At 34.3% G+C, this 22,294-nt stretch overlaps 1 protein-coding gene across 2 annotated transcripts in view; it reads right to left on the bottom strand.

Moving 5' to 3' along the window:
* Positions 1–1,395: 1,395 nt before the first annotated feature.
* LOC137387333 (kappa-type opioid receptor-like) overlaps positions 1,396–22,294 on the bottom strand; it is a 36,814-nt gene continuing 15,915 nt past the window's right edge. Inside the window, exons 1-3 of one of the 2 annotated variants that reach the window (XM_068073718.1) lie at positions 18,171–18,917; positions 6,243–6,440; positions 1,396–1,793 (exon numbers count right to left, since the gene is read on the bottom strand). In XM_068073718.1, the coding sequence (XP_067929819.1) occupies positions 1,647–1,793; positions 6,243–6,440; positions 18,171–18,899 (1,074 nt within the window). In that variant the 5' untranslated portion in view covers positions 18,900–18,917 and the 3' untranslated portion in view covers positions 1,396–1,646. Of the gene's footprint in view, positions 1,794–6,242; positions 6,441–18,170; positions 18,918–22,294 lie in introns of those variants that run through there. The other variant, XM_068073719.1, reaches the window with a different exon arrangement.

The following is a 22,294-nucleotide window of genomic DNA, read 5'->3' as shown; positions in this document are numbered from 1 at the left end:
ATGTAGCAAAAATTCACAACTTTGTCAAAACATCCCAAATTAGTTCATTCTGTGTGGTTGCTTTGTACAAAGACAATTGCGTTGTCTATTTTCCTGGCATTTTAAAATCAAGAACATGTCAGACAACTTTTGATTTCCTATCTACTGAGAATGCTGGAAGGGAGGTCAAAATACTAAAATGTGATGATCCAAATTTTCAAATAACAGACATTGTTCTACTTGACGTTTTAGTGAGCTGTGATTCTTATGACAGACAAACTATTCTCAGCCTATTTTAGCTCGACTGCTTTTTATTTGATTAGATAGCTTTGGTTTTAAGTTTTGTAGAGCAATGACACATTGTTCTACTAAACTTGTGTGATTGTGCAATTGACACAAATGGCACAATTACACATTCTTGCATTTGTGGTACATGTACTTGTATTATTCCTTTCACAGGGACAGTATTTTTTAATTGTACTGTTTCTGTTTAAAATATATGCTTACATACAGACATTTTGGAAATGGAATAGGTTGCTTATGTTTGTTTTAATTTTAATGAGAAAAAACAAATTTGTTCATATATGTCAGGGGTTTAGAATTCTTCATCTTAAAAAATACTATTTACTGTATATAAAAATACTCATTATTTGAACTATTTTCACAAGAACTGAAGCAATGAGTTTTGTTTACTATTATTGGCATTTGTAGCTATTAGCTTTTTTAGCTTTTAAGAGCTTGTAATCACATTCCCACAGATTTTGCACCTACAACACAATAGAGTAAGACATGGTGAATCTTATGATACCAAATAACTGTAATGTGAATTTTGTTGCAAGTCAACCTTTAAAGGATGATATTATTCGATAGATTTAAAATTCACAAATTTACGAGCTGTTTGTACCACCAGTTTGTACCACCTTTGTACAATACTTGAATACAATTTCAAATACAATTTTGAATGGATTAGAGTTGTTGCCTTTTTAAAAAGGGAGAATAACTACTACACCAAATTAAAAACTAGTAGCCAGGCTTCTCCAAAAACTTCTAGTACTGAAGTTGATGAAATGACAATAATTTATTGTGATTTACAATTAATTTGTTTGTGTATATGTATTTTTCTGCAAATAAAATTTTTCGTGTGGATCCATAATAAGGTAACTTTCGTGAAATATAACTTTGTGGATAATATTGTCCCGTTGGGTATTATATCTAAAGGTTTTTTAACTCTAGAACTATGCACTACCTATAGTAGGTAGTGCCATCAGTAGGCTGTGTCTGATTAACTCATACATGCTGGTATTTGAACTAAGACTTGGTTCTCATACAAATTTTGAGATGCTAGCTGTATGTGCATGCGTTTCTTTTAAACTCTGTCTCAGCTCACTTTGACTATATTATCAAAAATGTTTTTTGAGCAAAATTTCACCACCTTTTATTACTTGTTCATAAACATTTTTACAGTATTATCAAAAAATATGATATGTAATATGTATTTAACTGTACACCGTTACAAATCTTGTCATGACCTAGAAGCTATGAACATCGCTTCCGTTTTATTTATTTATCATCTGAAAAGCCCCATCCCTATCCTTTCACTCTCATATTCTGTCTAAACTATGGAGCAATTGATACTACAAAAAATATACATAAAGCTGAGCATAATTTCATTTTTGATTGGTTGGATTACAATTATGTTTTATATGCATGGCAGCGGAGACAGAGTCCACAGGTGCTGACTGGTCCCTTGAGTTGGTAGGCTCATAGTCTCCTGAAATTAATCTGTTTTTGCACAGAACTTGCTTTGCATCTTTCTACAAAAGAAAACATATTAGATTGTTGAGTGTTTAATCAAACAGATGGTTAAACTGCGATGATTTGTCCAAAATGTATATCTGAATGAAATGGCATGTGTTAGCCTCGAGGGATTGCAAACGTTTACTTCTTCTTGTTGTTAAAGAAGGCAAAAGTAAACAAGCCATATACAACTGATGTTTTGTTAGATGTTTTGTTTTAAAAAACATCTAACATGTTAAAATAGCGCACAGTATTATTCAATAGGCAGCAAGAACCAAGTATCAGATATTCACAGCTTATGATGTTATTTTGTACTCACTAAAAAATGCTCTCAACAATTGTATTGCTTTCTTTTAATCTGGTGTCAAAAAATATAAGATGTATACATAAACATACTAGTTTTAAGCCTTCCTTTTATAGATTTTGTTTTTGCGTTTATGACATCACATGGCAATATCTTTTTATTTATTTTTTATATTTTTGTATCATTATATGTTAAACATCGTTTCTATAAAATGATTATAGACTGCTCAATAATGTTATAAATGTACATGCATAAAAACATCAAGAATGAGTTAATTTCTAAACTGATTGCCATAATGAAAATATTCCGAAGCTTCTAGCAAAAGATACTAGCAAAGTTAGAATTGAAAGCTTGATTAAGTCATCTAATACAGTAATATTTGCCTATCTACCACTTCAACAACTACTTTAAGTGTTAGTCTACTTGAGTGTTGAGTCAGATGTTGGACGCCTTTTCCTACTAAGGCACTCATTCCCAGGGATGTTAAATGCCAAAAACCGGCATAACCAAACAGGTGCTTGACTAACTATAAACATGCTACCACCTTTTAATGTACATTAAAGCGCCTACGCCCATAAAGCTATAAATTTAGGCCTGTTTCTCAGCTCATCAGCATTCGTTTGGTGACAATATATTGAGACTACTCTACCTTAATTCGAGTCATTTTGTGCAATCTTTAATCAGCTTTACCAGCATTTAAAATATTGTAATCAAGGTGTGCTTGTGCTGATGATGATACTCGATGCAAAAAATCCTAGTGATTAATAAAAGATTTGAACACTTTGACACGCAATGCTAAATATGGTATGACAACAAATATGACAACGGTATGGTATACAATGGTATGACAACAAAACTCATATTTTCATCCAAATAAGCAAGAGAATTTAGGCGTGTTTAGAATGTTAGACATGCTGAATACACTGGCTATCATCTAGTTAGAATCTCTTGCACACAGCTTGTAAAGGTATAATACTTTTAGTGTATCTGTGCATCTATTCACAGCTAAAAATAAAGTAGGTAAGTCTACACATTTTGAGAAAACGGATGTAGAAAAACAAATTTAATTAGTTTTAGGTTTCCTCACGAAGCAACTTTTAGGTTTTTTATGGGTAATAATGTAAGTCAAGGACAAGCACATAGTTAAGTTGTTATAGTTATGTGTCAATTACTTACTTAGCTAGCTGGTGTTTTTAAAGTGATAACTAATGCATTATTTTTGCAGCATTTTAAGAGATTTCACCAAGTTTTCTCCCAGATAGCCTAATACTCATTTTGAATACTGATCTAACTAAAAAATTATTAAAAAGTGCATTTCTGTGACACTCAATTTATAACTATCCCACTTAGGCCTAATACTATGTTGCTATTGTAACGCTGTCAAAGTCAGTATGGTTTATTATCAATGAGTTTTTTTTGTAATTAAATATTTCAAAAATAACACCTGAAAAGTCTCTAATTTTAGCAGCACTGAAGGCATTAGAACAGCCAAATGTTTTGGTGCTATATTGTTGCATATGGGCTTGCAAATTTGGCAAAAAAGTGTGTAGCTGCCAATATTTCAACATTCCAGTACATATGACTGTCTAAAGCGGACAATTCTACAATTGGTTCTAACATATATATAAGCATGGAGGATTTATTATGGCATAAAGTGTTAACACCTCTAGGCTATATTTCTTTTAAACTAAAAAGGAGTCTTGCTGTACAGTATACAGCCCCTTTTAGCACCTGATGAATAGCAAATCTATGAGACATCTGTCAGTGCAAACTAGAACAGACTTCAAACAAAACCTGCTGTATTTAGACATATGTTATTATATGTTATCTAAACTCATATTACTATGAGAGAGCAGTGAGTTGGATTTATTAATGTATCCTAAAAGATATGGCATATTTTTCACCTGGTGAATGTGTGTTTTTTTAACAAAATAAGGTTAGAGCTATTAAGTTATAGTATAACTAAAATGCCGTGATATAACTAGCGGTGATGTAATTAGTGGTGATATAACTAGTGTCGTTGCTGGTGATTCAAAAATTGCTACCTACAAACTAGTACTGATACAATCTTAATATGGACACTCAAACATGTTAGCCAATGAGCCATTTATATATAACACCTTACTAAGTTGTGCAAGATAAGCATTTTGAGTGCAGATATGGAAATGAATGAATTGGTATCGATTTCCACATTATGTATGTAAAAGCATACTACAGTCATTAATCAGCAAAAATGAAATTAATGTGTCATTTTAAACAGGCACTTGAATAGCTTAAATAAACAATGACTTCCCAGATAGTTTAGCCCTGCATAAAATAAACATGTGCCATCTTACACTGGAGAAGTCATTTTATATTCGCGTATAGAAAGTTAACACAAACTTTTAACCGACTGTTTTTTTCTGTTGAAATTGATTGAAAGTGATCTCTTTTATTACACTCTAGCTGCACTTGGGATGAGAAATTAAGTAATGAATGGCTTTCTCATGTCCATGCTTTATTACACTAAAGCTATAGTTATTCATTTGTATTACAATAAGAGTCATGTCCATTTGTCCAAAGCTATGGTTGAATTTTGAGAAAAAATATTGCGTCAAACAAAATTCAAACTTGCAACTGCTGGCTCTTTATATCAACACGACGAACTACTATACTAATCACTCTTCCATGTTTTAGAATTACATGTATGTGTTGTGAATTGTAAAGTGAGTTAGTTAGTCAGTTAATTACACCTGACAATCTCCCCCAGGCTGCCAGAGTATTAGTATTTATAATGTCAGGCGCATTGAGTACATCATTCTGAGCTGCCTAATACGAGATCACATTCAACCACTGGACCTCACAACTTATATGATCTTTGATATGATCACTGATATGAACGCTAAAATGTATGTTGACATTAATTATGCTGTCAATGTTCGCCACAAATTACTGTGTGAAATGTTAAAACATTATTCGGATGTCTAGTTTTACCAAACAAAATGAGCTCAAAGTGGCCTAACCATTTGACTTGTATAAAAGCAATACCAACTCATCAGTATGTCAGACTAAAAACTTGCAAAAATTGATTTGCAAAGTTTACTACAAAACCTATACCTAAATGCCATGGCACGAATTTTTCTACTCTTTCCCCAATGTGGCGTTTTATTAGAGGTGATGTTCAAATGAAGGGTGACACTGTACTTTCAACTTCTTCATCAGAGTTTTGCAAAGGTAAAATTAACCTTTTTATTGGTGAGGCAATGCTAATGTCACCTATATTTTCCCCTCTTCTTCGGGCAGAGCCATTTTCATTTATCTCGAAGTATCAGACCTAGTTAAACAATAAACTAACATAAGCCGCATACAGTTATTAATCATGTTGGTGGTGTTGTTTTTAAAGTTTAAAAAAACCATAAAGCTTTCCAAGTTAGAAAACGGACTTCAATACGCCATAGAAATGGCTGCTATTACCCCATATAGGGTTCTTGAAGAATATTCTCATCATGATAATTTTCATGTTATATTACCAAACATTTTCTGCTTAAATCTATGGAAAGCCAGTGTACTACTATTTTAAAAGAAAAACTAAAATTCATTTTTGCAGGTAAAGTTTAAAGTGTAAAGTGCTTAAAAAGCTGAACATAAGATACAAAATTTTTATAGATTTTATCGGACAGTATCAGTATTTTATATCATTTGCAATAGTTTTTGATGTTTGAGCTGATCGATTGCTAGGACGTTTCAAGGAAAAAATCGATAAAACTTGATTGCAATAAAATTGCTCAGATCAATCGAAATTACGATTAAAACATCTGTACTTACTAAGAGACCAACAAAATAGAGACGCGTAACACTGCAACTTGACAGTAGTAGCCAATGCCAACTATAGCAATGATAACAACTAGTGATGTCATTTTGCTCATATTTTGCTTCTGAGCCTTTTAATCGCGATCAGGTTTTATTGATTTTAATCTAGAAACATCCTGGCAATCAGATCATCTTAAAAATCAAAAAATTGCAAATGATCGAAAAATTATGGCACTTTCTAATAAAATCTACAAAAGATTTAAGTAAGTCCATATTCAGGCAGCTGAGTAGTTTACCTTGGGTAAGTTAGAAATGTTGAAAAGTTTTTTAGTCAGATCTGTTAAATGAGGTTGGGTGAAGATGCCAGACTTACCCTGTAGTCATGGTTAAAAGCGAGATAGACAAGAGGTGTGATGAAACAGTTGATATAAACAATTCCACAGAGAGTCATGGCTATCGTATCAGAGTTTGGAATGTTCATGTGACTAGCGTAGAGAGCCAATAGGAATATAAAGTATGGCGTCCATATTAATACTGCAAGGACTCCATTGGCTGCTAGCATAGCCAGCACCTGTAATACATACCAATTAAGGTTATGCGATATAACATTGATGATAACATGATGTGATGCAACTGAACATATGTAATATAAAACACGTTATTTCTAGAATATAACATTATGCAACGTAATATACTAATAAAGAATGTCATTTACTGCTGCATAATTTAACATAATACATGTATTATTAACATAATACATACATTATATAGTTTAGTTTAATGTGGTATAGTGTAATGAAATATATTATCACATAGCTTCATGTAATTTTATATAAAACATAATATAATGCAATAGTGTATAATATAATGATCTGTAATTTAATGTGACATTCTAATACCTTATTATACTATAGCTTACAAATATCAAATTATATCATATAGTATTATACAATATAATTTAATACATATATTAACTCTTAGTTGTTTGTCTTGTTATTGTTGCTTTTATTGTACATTACAAAATGAACTTACAGAATATTCTTTTATGCAGGGAGTTATCATACCTTGCTATCATAGCTTTCTAAATGTATATATCTACTTATCTCGGAATTTCAGCAGTTACATTCATTTTTCAAAATACAGTTTCTAAAATTTTTTTGTTTTTATTTGTAGGTAGAAAATGTTAGTTTATATTTGCCACTTGTGCATAAAATAGCCATTTATATTAGTTTCATTTTAGAACAACATTAAAATAAAGATGATTCTCTCATACAGCTGATAGCTGACAGCTCTCAATTACAACTAAATAGTTTTAGTACTGCTGGTAAAACTCTTGGTCAAGTGTATGAAAGTCACATCAGAGCTATCTTTATAGGTGTAAATGCAACTCTTACAGGTTCGGTTTATGGTGTGTCTATTTTCACTGCTCATAAAGTTTCAGTAACTTGAACTTGGCCTTTTGTGTTAGTACATATAAGAAATTTTATAATTACGATTTGGTCGGAAAGACTTTTTGCTACATTTTAACAAATATTAAAAACATAAAATCAATATATTTTACCATAAAATGTTTATATATAATCAAGTACATTTTATTTTTAAATCTTCAAATTTCAAATCTTCTAGTTTCAATCTTTCTTTTTTTGTCACTGTTTGCAATATATTCATACAATATGCATTCATTTGTATATCCAATACTCTTTTCTCATTGTGTAACTTGCTTTTTTATTCTGATATTGGGTAAGCTGAAAAGTCTATTAATGACCTTGTTTTCAAAAAGGTAAGTATTGGATCGTTTCTATTTGGCTTGCTTTTCTTGAATGTCATACAATCATCATCATCTTAGCATCATACAGATGGATGGTGTATATTGAAATTGGAAATCTCCTACCTTCAACTTTAGCTGCTTTTGATCAAAAGATTATAACCCATTCAAAATAGTTTTTTTTAACATTTGGTGTGAAATCTTATGATAAAAATGTATGGAAATTTTTAAACCCAAAAAACATTAAACTGATTTTGTCTCATGTTGAGCATAGTTCACTGGCCAAAGCAAAGAGCAGGACATGACAATTAAATGACACAGAACTTTGAGCAGCGATTGGAAAAAACAAAAACATTTATCAGATTTCCTTTGTCAGTTATTATTCATAATATGGATAATATCCAATCCGTGTTTCTATATAATCACAAACATCAAGCTTGTATAATACTAAGTGTTCATAGAAGGATAGTATAGCAACGCCTGGGTGCCAAAGCTCTGAGCCGGGTTAACATGCAGATCGTGTTTCTATGGGTTGCACAATCATCGCTATAGTAGAGCGATGGTGGTGCAATGCCATACAGCTTTCTTTCTGGCATTTTCAGTTTCAAGTAAGAACAAATAGATTAGAGCTTTTCAACAACAAAAATTTCTGCAGTAAAATGAAAAAGCGGAAAAAAAGACCTATGCACCTGCACAAGTGTGACACCATTGGCCTTTTCCATGGCACAAAGAGAGCGTGTCATGGCACTTTCAAACAGTGAAACTGAATCGCAACAGAATGAGAGCAACCGGACTGTTTCCATGATGACATTACAGTGCCATATGGTGTGTCGCTGTGCTATCGTTGTATGAAAACTCAAGGCTGCTTCACACTATATCGCCATATGTCAGCGTTTTCTCTGTGGTTATGTGAACCATAAACCCATTGACACGCCGAGAAATTTTGCGGCTGTCAAACTTTTCAGATATTTCGCCGAGCATCGACAACCGCCTTTCAAATCTCAACCATTTCGGTGATGGTAATTTGCGGTCATGGATAGCGTGATTTCTTATTTTTGTTTATGGTAGTCGCTAGTTAAAAGTTTATGAAAATGAAGAAGTTTCCTTGCAAAAATTTAAAAAGAAAACTGAGAACATTACGCCACGGAGTATTTTCTGATGCAAACGCAGATGGGTTTGTGATTGTGTGAACATTGTTATTATCACTGATCACCGAAGTATTGTGGCATCAACGCTGAGATACGGCGATGTAGTGTGAACCAACCTTTAGTATTATTTCAAGTATATAGTTCTATTACTATTTCTAGTACTATTTTCTATTACTATATATAGTTCTAGTACTATTAAAGACTAGTACGCTGGCAGTTTTGAGCACTGCGAGAGATCATCAAGCAGTATAAATATATGTATAATTATTTGTCTAAGCGGAAAGGTGGTTGAATGGTGCAAATAGTAGTGGGCTTGTCTGGGAATCTAAATATCGAAGTTTGATCCCTTTTTGGTGAAATCCTTTTCATGCACGTTCAGTGTGGCTTCAAAAAATGAACAGACACTGCTCTCTCTATCGTGGAGATTTCCCCAATGAATATATTAATTTGTTAAAGACAAGCTCACTCATCATGTGACTCATCATAACACTGTATGACTAACAGGAAGTTGAAAGTACCTCAGTGGCTACTGACAATGAATTAGACTGTCAGCTGAAAACAAGTATCGATATAGATTTCACCAGTGTCTGCTAGTTTCACTGTATTGATATACAGATACAATTTGGGTTAAACAGTTGGTCAGCGGCAAGATCCAATTAGTCCTTATTGATTTGGTTCATTGAGAAAATTTTATAACTTAGCTGATGCATTTTATTATACGCTCTGATTACGTTGTAATGTCAGTTAAACTAGTGATGAATTTTCTTGCAAGTACAGACAACCCTAGTTTATTTAGACTAATATAGACTGAGTTATATACGGACATTGAAAAATGAGTGCTGTACAGTACTCAAGCAGCCTATATTGTCTTCTACACATACTCCTAGGTTACAGTATACATGTAGTATAATACCCATATACAGTATACATAAAAGAGTAAAATACATGGTTATACTTGCAATAAGTTACAGTATAATAATAATAGCAGTAATAATAGCAAATGAAAATTACAACACTTTGGCAGAAAGCCCACACATGTGCGTTGCTTGTGTCATCTGTCGCAAGAACCATGTTTTGGTCAAAATTGCCATCTTTTGGACAAACATGGCCATACCAGACAATCTTATGCACACTGGATGTTGTTCAGATAATTGAAAATCCAAAAAAGTAAAGTCCAAAAAAACCAGATCGACTGTATGATTATTTTATAGAATCTGTTTGTTGTATATATTAAAATGTCTTTCATCAGGTAGCAGCACTATCAGTTACAACCTTTTGCCTTTCTGAGCGAAAGCTGCATAAGATGAAAAGGCAAAAGTATTAAAAAGTCCTATGAACTTGGTCAAGTGCCTTTAAGCTAAATGGCAAAGAAGCCTTGACAACTAAAAAGATACTTAACCGCTGTTGATAGTTAAAAACTGTCCATTTTTTCATAAGCTATTGGAGTTTGAAACGTTTTTTAATTGAAAGTTGAATATGTTAGCCTGTGTTAAATAACAACACTAGAAAAGGGCCGTTTTAAATTGATAGTAGACTTTAGCTGCCAAGTTTATTTTGTTTTTGTTGAGTCAACTATGCTTTCAGCTGGGATCAATGTAATACACCTATATAATGCTCTGAATATATAATTACTGTATGCTAGGCAATTTCATGGTATTGAGATGTTAATTTTGAGACTTAATTCTCGTACAACCTTTGAGTATTAAGATTGTAATTGAAGGCTGCCTTACTAATGTATGGGGAATCATGATTTCTTCTAAGAGTTTCCCTATGTTCTATTGAGTATTGAAAAGAGCTTCTCAATAGCATTTGGAGAGCTGCAAAATCTCTCATTTGTCTGCATGTATGCTACCCTAGGACACTTAAGAATTCGCGGCATCTAACTTTCGTGTTTTCGCGGAGTCATCATCACGCGAAAAATTCATGCGCGAAACTAAACTATCATAACGAACTAGCGAAAATTCGAAATTAAATAGCTATGTTCTACACAGGCCTGTATTCACTGGTTGCAAGTTGGGGGGCTAATGTTAGACGACTAGTTATGAACATCTGGGGTGTGGAGAAGGAGGGGGGGTGCTGTAAGCTCCCAACAGGTTTCTCTTATGTAGGGCCTCAGCCGGGCCTCTCACGTGAAGTTTTAAAAAATTTTATTGGCAAGTATCAACATTTTTCTATTTTTTGAGATTTGCTTTGTTTTAGCTGATGTGACTGACAAAACGTTTTAAAATTAAAACAGGCAAAACTTGTATGCAGTTAAAAAGCTCAGAAAGAAGACATCTTTTTCTTTTAAGCGTTTTAACAAAGATCATTTTTGCCGATTTTATTTCAAGTTCATTAAGTAGAATATGGGCAAGCAGATGTTTGCTAAAACTTGATATTTTGCAAATATTTATAAAAGTCGTTAACAAGAATATTTTGCCGCTGATGAAGATAATAATGACGCCTAAGAACTACTAAAAGTTGATGTTTGTATCTATGGCTTCGAATAAAGTGATATTCTACAGCGATAAAAACCTTTCTATAGCCGTTGGACTATGAAATTCCTAAAAAGTTGGGGCGTCTTAGCCGGCCAGCTGTCCAAGGGAATACGGCCCTGTAGTTCATTGATATCCACAACAAAATCGTGATATTAGAAATGCAGATAATTTTGTGTGTGATTGAGCTCATTGGGAAATTTCTAGTAAATTCGTTAATACACCGAATGAGCAGCATGGCAAAGCAAATTAAGATAACAAGTTTTTTTGGAAAAGCCAAGACAAACGAAGAAGATGATGATATCAGTTTAGTCACCGAATTTGTAACTGATGAGGATGAAAGTTTGGTAGGTGAAGTCATACAATTAAATAATACTTATTGTAGTGATGAATTTTACTGCCAACCAAAAACGATAACAACCCTCACCAGGTCCAACCATGTTATACAGTTCTGGTTGTGATGTTGGTTGTTATCTATTTTCTTTTTTATGAGACATGTACTGTATTTGATTTTTTTTAAATTTGAAATATTGTGAACTCAAAACGTGCCATGGCCATCGCTTGCTATAAATACTTGAGATCTAATATTGGTACCATATCGGTCACGACGGAAAGGACCGAGACGTCATTGATAGTCCAAGAAACAAATGGCAGCAAGCGATCACGTTGAATTATCGATTTCTACCATACATTTATACTTGCGGGTTACAAATACAAACTAGTCGCAAATATAAAAACTTTTTTTACTAGAGGACCGGACCTGAGGAATCTAATTTGTTTGTTCCACTGTATTTATTTTCACATCACTATATTTTCGCACTCATCAGAGCTGCGAAATTAAGTTGCAGCGAAATTTTACTTTGTGTGCTACTCACGAAACTAAATACTAGCGAAATATAAGTGTCCTAGGGTATTCATTACACATGCACACCAACAAGAGATCAAATGAAACGATTATAAGGTAGTAAGAAAGCCAGGCTTTCAAGGGTCACCCACTTATCATACTAATTATCTCCTGCTTTTCAATATACTTGTAATGATAAATGTTAGTTCTCTGTGAGGGCATGCACAGTAAGCTAGAGTTATTAGCTCCTGATTGTAGCTGTCAGCACGGTCATGACAGAGCTTTTAAAATTGGGCTACAAAGGAGGTTTCTGCAACGAACACATGTGACTACCAAAGCGTTTGGCATCAGCAGCATGTTGGTTGTTGCAGCATTTTTTGTATTGCTGTTATCTTATTGACTAATTGTCTACTGAAAAATGTACCATTCTTAGGAAAATTTTGGAAATTATTTTTGAATGCTTTCTTTTATTACTTTTAGCTTTCCCATTTAGGTGTCACCACCACAAATGGTATATCTTGGTACAAAATATATTGTGACCATTTGCGCATGGGATTTGGTGCAGGAGCAATTGCAGCTGGAAGCCCTTCCTATCACCACAACTGGTCCTCCTGTGATTTGAACCGGCGACTTACGGATTCCATGCCTGCGCACTAACCACTGAACCATTGCTGCCCGTTTTTGATGAGTGTTTTTGAAAGCTAAAAGTTTATCAAAATTTTTGTAAAGTTATAACTTTATTGGCTGGTATATCGCCAATGCAAGTAATACTAAAATACAACTGGTTTTGCATCAATCATCATGGAAAAACAACAGCATGTATGCTCAACTTGGGTACCCACTAACCCATTGACAACAGCACCTCGCGAAACATTGAATTTAAAGAATCGCTTTGTGTAGCTATGCCTTTAGGCCCAAACAAGTTACCCATAGAGTTTAGTTGATGTCTTAGAAGGCTCTGTTAGGCAAAAATGAGCTATTATTTACATCATGATGCACTCAGTAAAGATTCTTAGTCTATGAGTCAAGTTAGTCACTGTTTTGCACAGTTGTAATGAAAAAACGATGACAAATATTAGTAATTCAAGTTTTAAAAAAACTTCCTAGCCATTAGTTTGAAAAAAATATATAGCTATAATTCATGTTCATCAATACTAAAAATGGCTTTAGCTTCTTTGCTTGTGTCTGTTCATACGTAGCTAACTGGCTCATGTCAAGTTCTTTCATTGCTGTGACTCTAAAGCTATGCGCTATACCAGAGCACAGTTCAAAGTTTTACATGCTGGTAAGAAAACAAACCATATGCATAAAAAAGTATTAATTTTGAAATGTGTTATTGTATTAGGCAGCTGTTTATTATTATGAAAGTATTCGTGAAATTTATTTCAAAATAAAACTTTATATATATATATATAATGTTTTCCAGATTGACTTCATTACGACATCTGACTAGGAATCATGGTATTATGATGGCGCGGGTTTAGCGCAATGATTGTCATAAGCTAGCACATCATTTCACTGAATCGATTAGTCTGACACTTGTGAAATCTTTTCTGTGATACACATTCTGATTAATGACCTAGAATGTCAAAGTTCAAAAGATCACACCTCTGGATAACAAACCCAAGTCTAGTTTTAAAGTTTAGTTATATAAAACTTTTATTTGAACACCGCGCCACTCTATTTTTAACCCTTCCCTTAAAGTGGCACCTTATTAGAGGTGGCGTTCAAATAAAGGATGGCATTGTATTTTTCAAATGCCTGGTCGGAATGTTGAGATGATAAGTTTAACCCTTTCACAGACAAATCGAATGTCGCCCATATTTTGCACTCACCTTCGAGCGGCGCAACAATAACCTTTTTGGATGCAAGAAATTTGCTAACTTGCCTCCAACTTGTCCTAGATTTTTAAATAAATTTCTACGAGGAAGCTGATAGATGTCTCTACCAGCCGATATATATTGCTTGCTATTAACCAATGATGATCTTATAGCCAGTTTTGCAATTTGTTGGAGCTTTGAAGCTTTTTATTTCATTTTACATTTAAAGGTATATTCTCATTTGATAACTATATTTAACAAGGTTGCATTAAAGCTCATTGCACCCATCGATATGTTTGTTACAGTTCGTAGCCAACACTGGTGTTTTATGTTTAACAGAACAAAAGTTTTGAGTGTCGATCCGTTGTAAGCTGAGTTCAGATTACCGCAATCATGCTTTCAAATAATATGTTATAAATATGCAAATTCATTAGCTTAATAATAATACTAATATTCTATTAATTGCTAAAAATATTTATTCAAAAACAAGTGACTTACACAAACCATAATTATAATATATGCTGCAACAAAAATTAATATTCTAAAGCAAATTCTAATATTTTAAAAACAAAAGTATTAGCATCGTTTGCTCGGCCAGTTGCGTTCTGATGGTTGCTTCTGTTTAGAACCATTTCATATTTTCCGGCTGTTCAATACCTTTCGCTATGGCTTCTGACTTCAACCTGTCTTTTGCGCAGTTGAGCAAGTCCATATTAGCATCAGAACAATTTTTAACAAAGCAAAACTTTTTACGTGTTCCAATTTTCAACAGAGACTTTTAGTGTGAATAAAGAAAAGCCGCGTTTAATCAAAATAACCTCAAAAAGTTAGCCTCAAAATATGTAGTAGCATGTTTTCATCGTAAATACAAAAACTTATGCCTGAGAAAGTTTGTAGTTGTCAAACTTTACCAATATTTCACCGAGCATCGACTACAGCTTGTACAATGCGCACGATTGCACTTTTTCTGTCATTTGCTGTCGCGGATAACATGATTCATTTCTTTCCGTTTATGATAGTTGCTGCGAGACTTGTATTTGATTCAAGTACACAAAAGCAAAGAAACTCCTTTGAAAAAAATTACAAAGAAAATTAGGAACACTCTGTCACGGAGTATTTGTTGATGCAAACGCGGATAGGTTTGTGATAGTGTGAACATTGTTATCATCAACAATCACCAAACATTCCGTGTATCCGATCACCGTGTGAATTAGCCTTAAATATGCTGGTTGAAGTAGAAGCTAGTAAAAAATGTGACATACCCGTAATAAACTGCCGGATTAACATTGGCTCCAGGGAAACAACCAACCTGCGGGTGCGAGTAGAATTGAGGCTTTCATTTCATACATCCTGATTATTACTATGTTTAAATTGTATGAATGCTGCAGGTTTGGAATTTTTCGCCCGTTTATTTGTTGAGTTACCACCGTGCATTAAGTATTTTGATGGACATTTGCGTGTTGTAGATTAATGCGGGTGCTTTATTAAAAAGATAAGGAAATCAATCCCAAAAGTCATATCGGTGCATTTCTGTGCCGTTTAGCAGCACAGTTTCAAAATAGGAAGGACTGAAGTGTAAAAAATGTTTAAAATGGAGTAGCTTGCTTGCCATATTCTTGCACATCCGTTCGCTTGTGCCGTTTCCATCATTTACAAGCATGAAGCGTTTGATAAGAATTTGCGGGTAACAAAACTTGCCGTTACTTGTTGTCACTTTTCCATCTCGCATATGAGGCAAACTTGCAGACCAACCTCATCATGAAGACATTGAATTAGGAGGGCTGCATGAGTTAGCCACGTTTAGTAATCAAATATTTGTATACACATTTCTCTGAGCCTGTCTTGTCAAGCTCGATGATCAATAGAGGTAATCAATAGAGCGTGACACTGTAAGCTATTTTTATAAAGTGACTGAAGACTTGCTTAGCTTTCAAAAAGGCTGGCATGTCCAAAGGAAAGGCACTTTCATGCTAGTTAGGAGATGATACCAAAAACTTACAATGAGTGTGAGCATGCAGTGCACCTGTTTGTACCAAACATCTGTTATACAGAATAAATTTACTTCTGGTACTGGTCAATGCAGTTCATTTTTGAGCAGTTCTAGAATTTTATAGAATAAAGAATGCAACTGGTTGATTCCCCTATCAAAACGTAAATGTATTGTTTACAGCTACAAATGCTGATTCAATGATGTTTTAATCAAGTGATCATCATAGTACACTACATCTGGCTAAGCTCACAAGGCTGGTTCACACTGTATCGCCGTATTTCGACGTAGTCTTTTTTGCGGTCATTGTCGTCTATGTTCTTTGTAACCCAATAGCATTGATAAAGCAACCCGGATATGTCAAGAAAGTTCGCGAGAGGCTCTCATTGTAATAAAGAGTGCAATTCTTAGCTACAATAAGAGTCGTCTTCGTTTGTCCGAAAACGCCCCAAGAGTAATAAAAAACAAATGCTTGCACCACACAGAGGTTGAACTCAGATGTTCAGATTCCCAACCAAGCGATTTACTACCTGCGCCACTCAACTACTTTTCACTTCTATGAATAATTGTGCACATATTTATTACACATGATGACTTCTCAGGGCACACCAGACTGCCAGTTAGCATTTACTATAATGAGAGTCAAGTCCGCCCATCCGTCCGTCTGAGCAAAGAAGTCACGATTGTAGATTGAGATCAATATGTACTAGATGCAAACTCGTGACATTCGGCTTAACAGCATAACACTTACGCCTAGGTTGATCATCTACCTTGTCGTATATCAGAATTACTGTCATATAATTAATACACCTGATGATCTCGAATGACACCCAGACTGCCAGGGTACTAGTGGTAATCATGATTTAGTGTTCAGCATGTGTGATTCATTTTAAATGGTAAGTACCAACTAGCCAAGGTGGTAATGTGATAATAATAATAATAATAATAATAATAACACAAAGAAATCAGAAAGATGGAATTTGCAAAAAATAAACATGATAGACTGTTTTCAAATTCTTTCATAACTCAGCTTAAATAAACTTATTAGCTACTGAAAACTTAGTCAGCACCGCTGCCAACTTAATATCTTTATGTGAGGTTTTATTATTATACATTGTGCGATTGCAAAGTTGCGCAGTCATCTAGTACAAATGTACCTTGAGTAGGTAGATTGCACTTTTGGAATTTAGTGCTCGGAGGTAATATTGACTGACAACACTATGATAAGTACTGAAGGAGGAATAAGTGATATGCATTCAGTTGTTATGCGGTTCAAAAGTTGCCTTCTAGGGAAGCATTTATGTTGGTGCATATTAATGATTACCACCAAAGGAGGTGCTCCGGTATCATAAATAGCATAAACTGTTTATTATGCAAGTAGATTGATGCTTAACAAATTGCAATTTTATATGCCTGACATTTACACGGTATCAAATTGATGAATCTTTATTAGTTGTTGTGAGTTAGATGTATGTAAAGAGAGACCTGAATAATAGTGAGCTTGAAAGATGTGACCATTCTAAAAGTTCAGAGACCTCCATTTGACATCATCATAACAAGGGTTTGCTATGATCAATGACTGTACGAGGTCACTAGTTCATTGCACTCCTTCTCGGGCCAGGTTAGATTTTATCAATGTTTTAGTCTTAATTTGTTAGTTTTGTTGCAAACTCCAAAAAATAATAAAAGACAATATAAAAAAGTGAAAGAGAGGCAAGAGAGAAAGAGAGCAAGAAAATCTTGAGAAAGGAGAGAAAGCAAGGTATAGAGAAAGCAAGACAGAGGAAAAGAGAGACCAGAAGAGAGACAGAGAAAGAGTGAGTCAAGGAATGAGTGGGATTGATATAGAGTGAGAGAGGGAAAGAAAAGATAAAGAGGTAAAAGAATTTGACTACCTATAAGTAAAAGGGAAAGGGAGATAAAAAATAGAGAAACACAAAGAGAGAAGTAGACAGAGGTAGATGCAGAAAATGATTCTGGTACAGATGCAAAATGGTAGTTACATTTCCCTTTTTATCAAATTTAGCAGGTACAATGTATTTGGTAAAACTTACATTAGCTATAGCCAGATGGCAATTACTTGTAAAATTTAATTATTGCAAAATGAATTCTTAGTGTGTATCTAAAACATTTTAACAAACAAAAAAATAGAGTAGAGGAAATAATTTTTATCAGTTTATGTGACTAGCCATAGACAGTCAGAGCAGGTGCTCCCAACAATAGAAGACGATGGTTAATATTTGATAGGCAGTTGTTTACTTACCTCTCGATTCTTAGTTCTCTCTTTTGAGGACTTTTTAATGCCAATTTTTTTCTGTCGCAGTCGGTACCAGATCATTGTATAAGCAACCATAATTACAATTGAGGGAATAAAGATCTTAACAAAATATGACGGCACATTCACGTTGACCCTTGACTTGAGGTAAAAGTCTACGAAACAAGTAAAACCAGTCTCTGTCGGCACTAAGACAGATGCAAGCATCATGTCTATAGTGGATCCAAATGATAGCAGCCAACCAAAGAGAATGACAGCAATTATCTGCGGTCTTTTGTAGCGAGATATTAGGAAGGGAAAGTAGACCCCTACAAATCTCTCTATCGCTATAGTTCCATGAAATACTAGACTTGCAATAAAAGCGGAATATCGTATCAGCTCATGCATTTGACACAAAGCTAAGCTGTTCGGATAGTTTGTTAATGTGGAGTACGAATAAACAGGACTTGATCCAGGAACATTTATAGCAGATAAAATGTCTGCCACAGCAACGTTCAATAACTGCATCTTTATTCGTCTGCCGAACTTCTTTCCTCGAACCAAAATGATGATGTTGAGCACATTTAAGGTTACGCCAGCGATGAAGATGATTATCTGGAAAGCTAAGAGTACGGACAAAGTCTGTGGTGTAGTCAGGCTAGCTGGATATAAGCTACTCGCGTTTTTCGTTAGTGTTTCGTTTTCTTTGCTCCTATTTTCAAAATCGTCCATATCCATCGCATAACTTCTGCTCAATCACTCCACCAGTTAGTGAATGAGTCCCTATATCTTAATTGTTATTACGCACTTCACGGTTGAAGAATCTCCGGTTAACAAACAGAGAGCCAATAATTGGAAAGGCTATCTTTGCAGATCTACCTTAGGCATGTCTGAAATGTTTGTGCACCTTGTATATATCATCTTTTAATGTCATGTGAAGTGTCAGAAGCCAAGAATATTTTAACCAAAGGTACTTTAGTGAGAATATCATCAGAAATAAAAAACAATATTATTGCCATTGTGGTTTTAGCTAAAACTTTAAGCATTCCCAGAGCAGCCTACTCAAGTTCATACAGGCTCTCTGTTGCGGTTTGTAGTTTATCTTAGATAACTTGTTTACACAACATTTAAAGCTCTCATTGATGCTTGAAACCAAACGGTAGCTCGATAGTATTTTAAAATTTCAAACTTTTTCAAAACGTTTTTCAAACTTGAAAAATATTTCACAAAATATTAGTTTGCGTATGTTGTCTTTTACTGTATGACTTCTATTTGTATTAGTTTTTCTTTAGGTGTCAACTCTCCAAGCTTTTGTGAAAAATAAATGCCACATTAACAGAAGGAAAAAATCAAAACTTGGCAAAAAGATAGCATCGCGGATTTTGAAGCTTTATGCTCGTTTTGTTTGCTGTCTCGTATTTATCTTGGTTCAACCCTTAAATCTTTCAGAAACAAAATATAGAGTGATTAGTTTAAAATCATGTTCATACTCTCCATTTGATTAGCTGCTTTCAGACACATTTTTGAGCTTACATGAAGCAGTTCTCCCTGTAACTAGCACAAACTGATTTACATCGCTGATGCATATATAGAAAGGTACAGAGAAGATCTTAAAGATGCCTTTTGAAAGACATTTACAAGAGAGGAGCTGTGATTCAGTAGTTAGAGTCCAGGTGATCAATAGGCTTATGGCTCAAGTAACAAAAGACCCATTGTGCTGCTAAAAAGGGCATTCAACCACAATTGCTCCTGTGCCGAACCTCATTAGCAAATAGTGACAAATAAGTCCTATGCCGGAAGAAAGACCGTAATTTGGGAAAACCGCTAATGGGAAATGCCGAAACAAATATAGGAAGACAACGACTAAATCATTATTACCATTTATTGTTGCTGGATGACTAATATGATCTGGAGTAAGTTTCAGCATTGTTACTGATATGCTGCTAAGTAGTGAATGGCAGCGCTGACTTTGATGCACTACAGATTAGTTGATGTTAAAAGTCCTGACGCATTGCTGATCAGTAGCTGATAAAGTTACCAATGAATGACACAAGAGGTGGGCAGCATTACATACCTTAGCTATGACTGCCATGCCTCAGTACTTGAATGCCTCTGTATGACACACAAGTTTATTGTTTGTTACCAAAATTTGAAGCAAGGAAGAATTAGAAGGTTAGATGGTCTTGTGCTTAATAAAAGCAAGGCAATGCACAACTCAAATTTAGACAAAGAATGACATGTTGAAGAGATGTAAGAAAAGAAGTAAGAAAGACTCTGAGTTTCAGCAGTAAATGACCTAGTTATACGAGTGACAAAAAATTCAGGAGAGAAAAGTAAAAGTGCATTTGGTATGCTTAGCCACTCCAACTTATTTGCCTCTTATTTATGCTCGCTGCCTCTTATTTATGCTCGCTGCCTCTTATTTATGCTCGCTGCCTCTTATTTATGCTCGCTGCCTCTTATTTCTGCTCGCTGCCTCTTATTTATGCTCGCTGCCGTCAACTTTTTAATCTGTATATATAAATCTTAGTGTTTGCCTTTTTGACATTTTATTAATCTCTGTGTTCAGTTATAGAAATTAAAATCCACCAATGAAAAATCTACACGGCATTTGATTTGATCTCAAGACCTCCAGATCTAGAGGCAGCAAACTAAGCCGTTAAGCTACACGCAATACAACCTATTCATTGGGCAAATAAGGATTATATTGGTTAAAATACCCACAGCACTTGCTTGGGGTTAATAGCTAGCACTGTTGACTGGTATGCAAGCTGGCTCAAAAAGAAAAGGAAATGTTTTAGCAAAGATTTTAGCACAGATCTAGATTTCCAGGTAAGTTACTCAAGTTTATTTGGTAATTATTCTTTTACTTGGCTCTTGGTTAGTTATGTTAACTATTCTTGCAACCTCCCAGTCCCATGCGCTATAATAAATCAGCATGTGTAATAAGTATTCACACAATTATTGTGTAGATGTGTCTGGCTGCTAAGCCAAATATCTGAGTCGAGTTCAAATCCTGTACACTGCATTTTTTTCAACCTGTAAGGTTAAAAACCAAGACCTTAGGTTTTAAAAAACCTAAGGTTGTCTAACCTAAGGTGGCTTTGGACAAACAGACGGAGGAACACGATTTGTACTATAGTAAAGGTTATATTATATATTATACTATATTTATTATACTATATATATTAATTATATTATATTAGATATATATTATATGTCATATTATACTTTTTGGAACCAAAGCGATGATTTACAGGTCAATCCTAACTGATAACTATGAGGCAAAGTTTATGTATAAGTCAGCGAATTATAAAATTTTTTAGCCTCATGTGTTTCTGAGAAACTAACGCCTATGTTTGGGCATCCTACAGCAAGTAGCTTTAATTAATATAAAGATATTATGGTATATTTTATCTGCAGTGAACTTATGGCTATTGTTACTACACAAACAATGCCTTGTAATAAATGTTATCGAAAAGTAGTTGTAATCTAACCTGAAAAAAATTTGGTTGAAAGGCTACATAATGTAGAAAGAAAACATTGAATCATATGTCTGTACCAAATATCATACAGGGAGTGTCTCTCTACTCACTAGAACTAATGCCCAGTAGACCAGAACAAAATGTCTGAAGGAATTCAAGTATCTATACGAGGTAGTAGCTTAAGCTAGTCATCATCAAGTACTATCATGATTATACCATCATTACGATGAGCACATGGGAGATTAACAATATGGATATCTCTGGCAATGCCACTAAGAAAAAAGTTTTACATACATGTTCCTTGGGCCACTATTAAATTTTAAACGAGTATTCTTAGATGCTTGGAATTAGACGTAATATGAAAATAGGAATTGCGGATCAGTAAGCCTTTGTGTGTTTCCTATTTTAAAACTGTAGCCTCATTATTTGTACTATTTTTAAAATGTTGTGGAAATCTGATATTTCAATCTTAACTATCAACAACAGTCGGTGTCTAAGGCTAGCAACAAAACTGTCTTACTAAATAAAAAGCCACAAATCACTCCACCTTTTCTCCCATAAAATGATTAATACTAATTTGTTTATTCTGCAAAGTTCCAGTAAAACCTTTGAGGTTGGCACACTAGTGGTGCGCACCATTCTGTCTCA

This window comes from Watersipora subatra, chromosome 2 (genome assembly GCF_963576615.1).
Source record: "Watersipora subatra chromosome 2, tzWatSuba1.1, whole genome shotgun sequence".
Taxonomy (NCBI): Eukaryota; Metazoa; Bryozoa; class Gymnolaemata; order Cheilostomatida; family Watersiporidae; genus Watersipora; species Watersipora subatra.
This window is presented reverse-complemented; position numbering and strand designations above follow the sequence as displayed.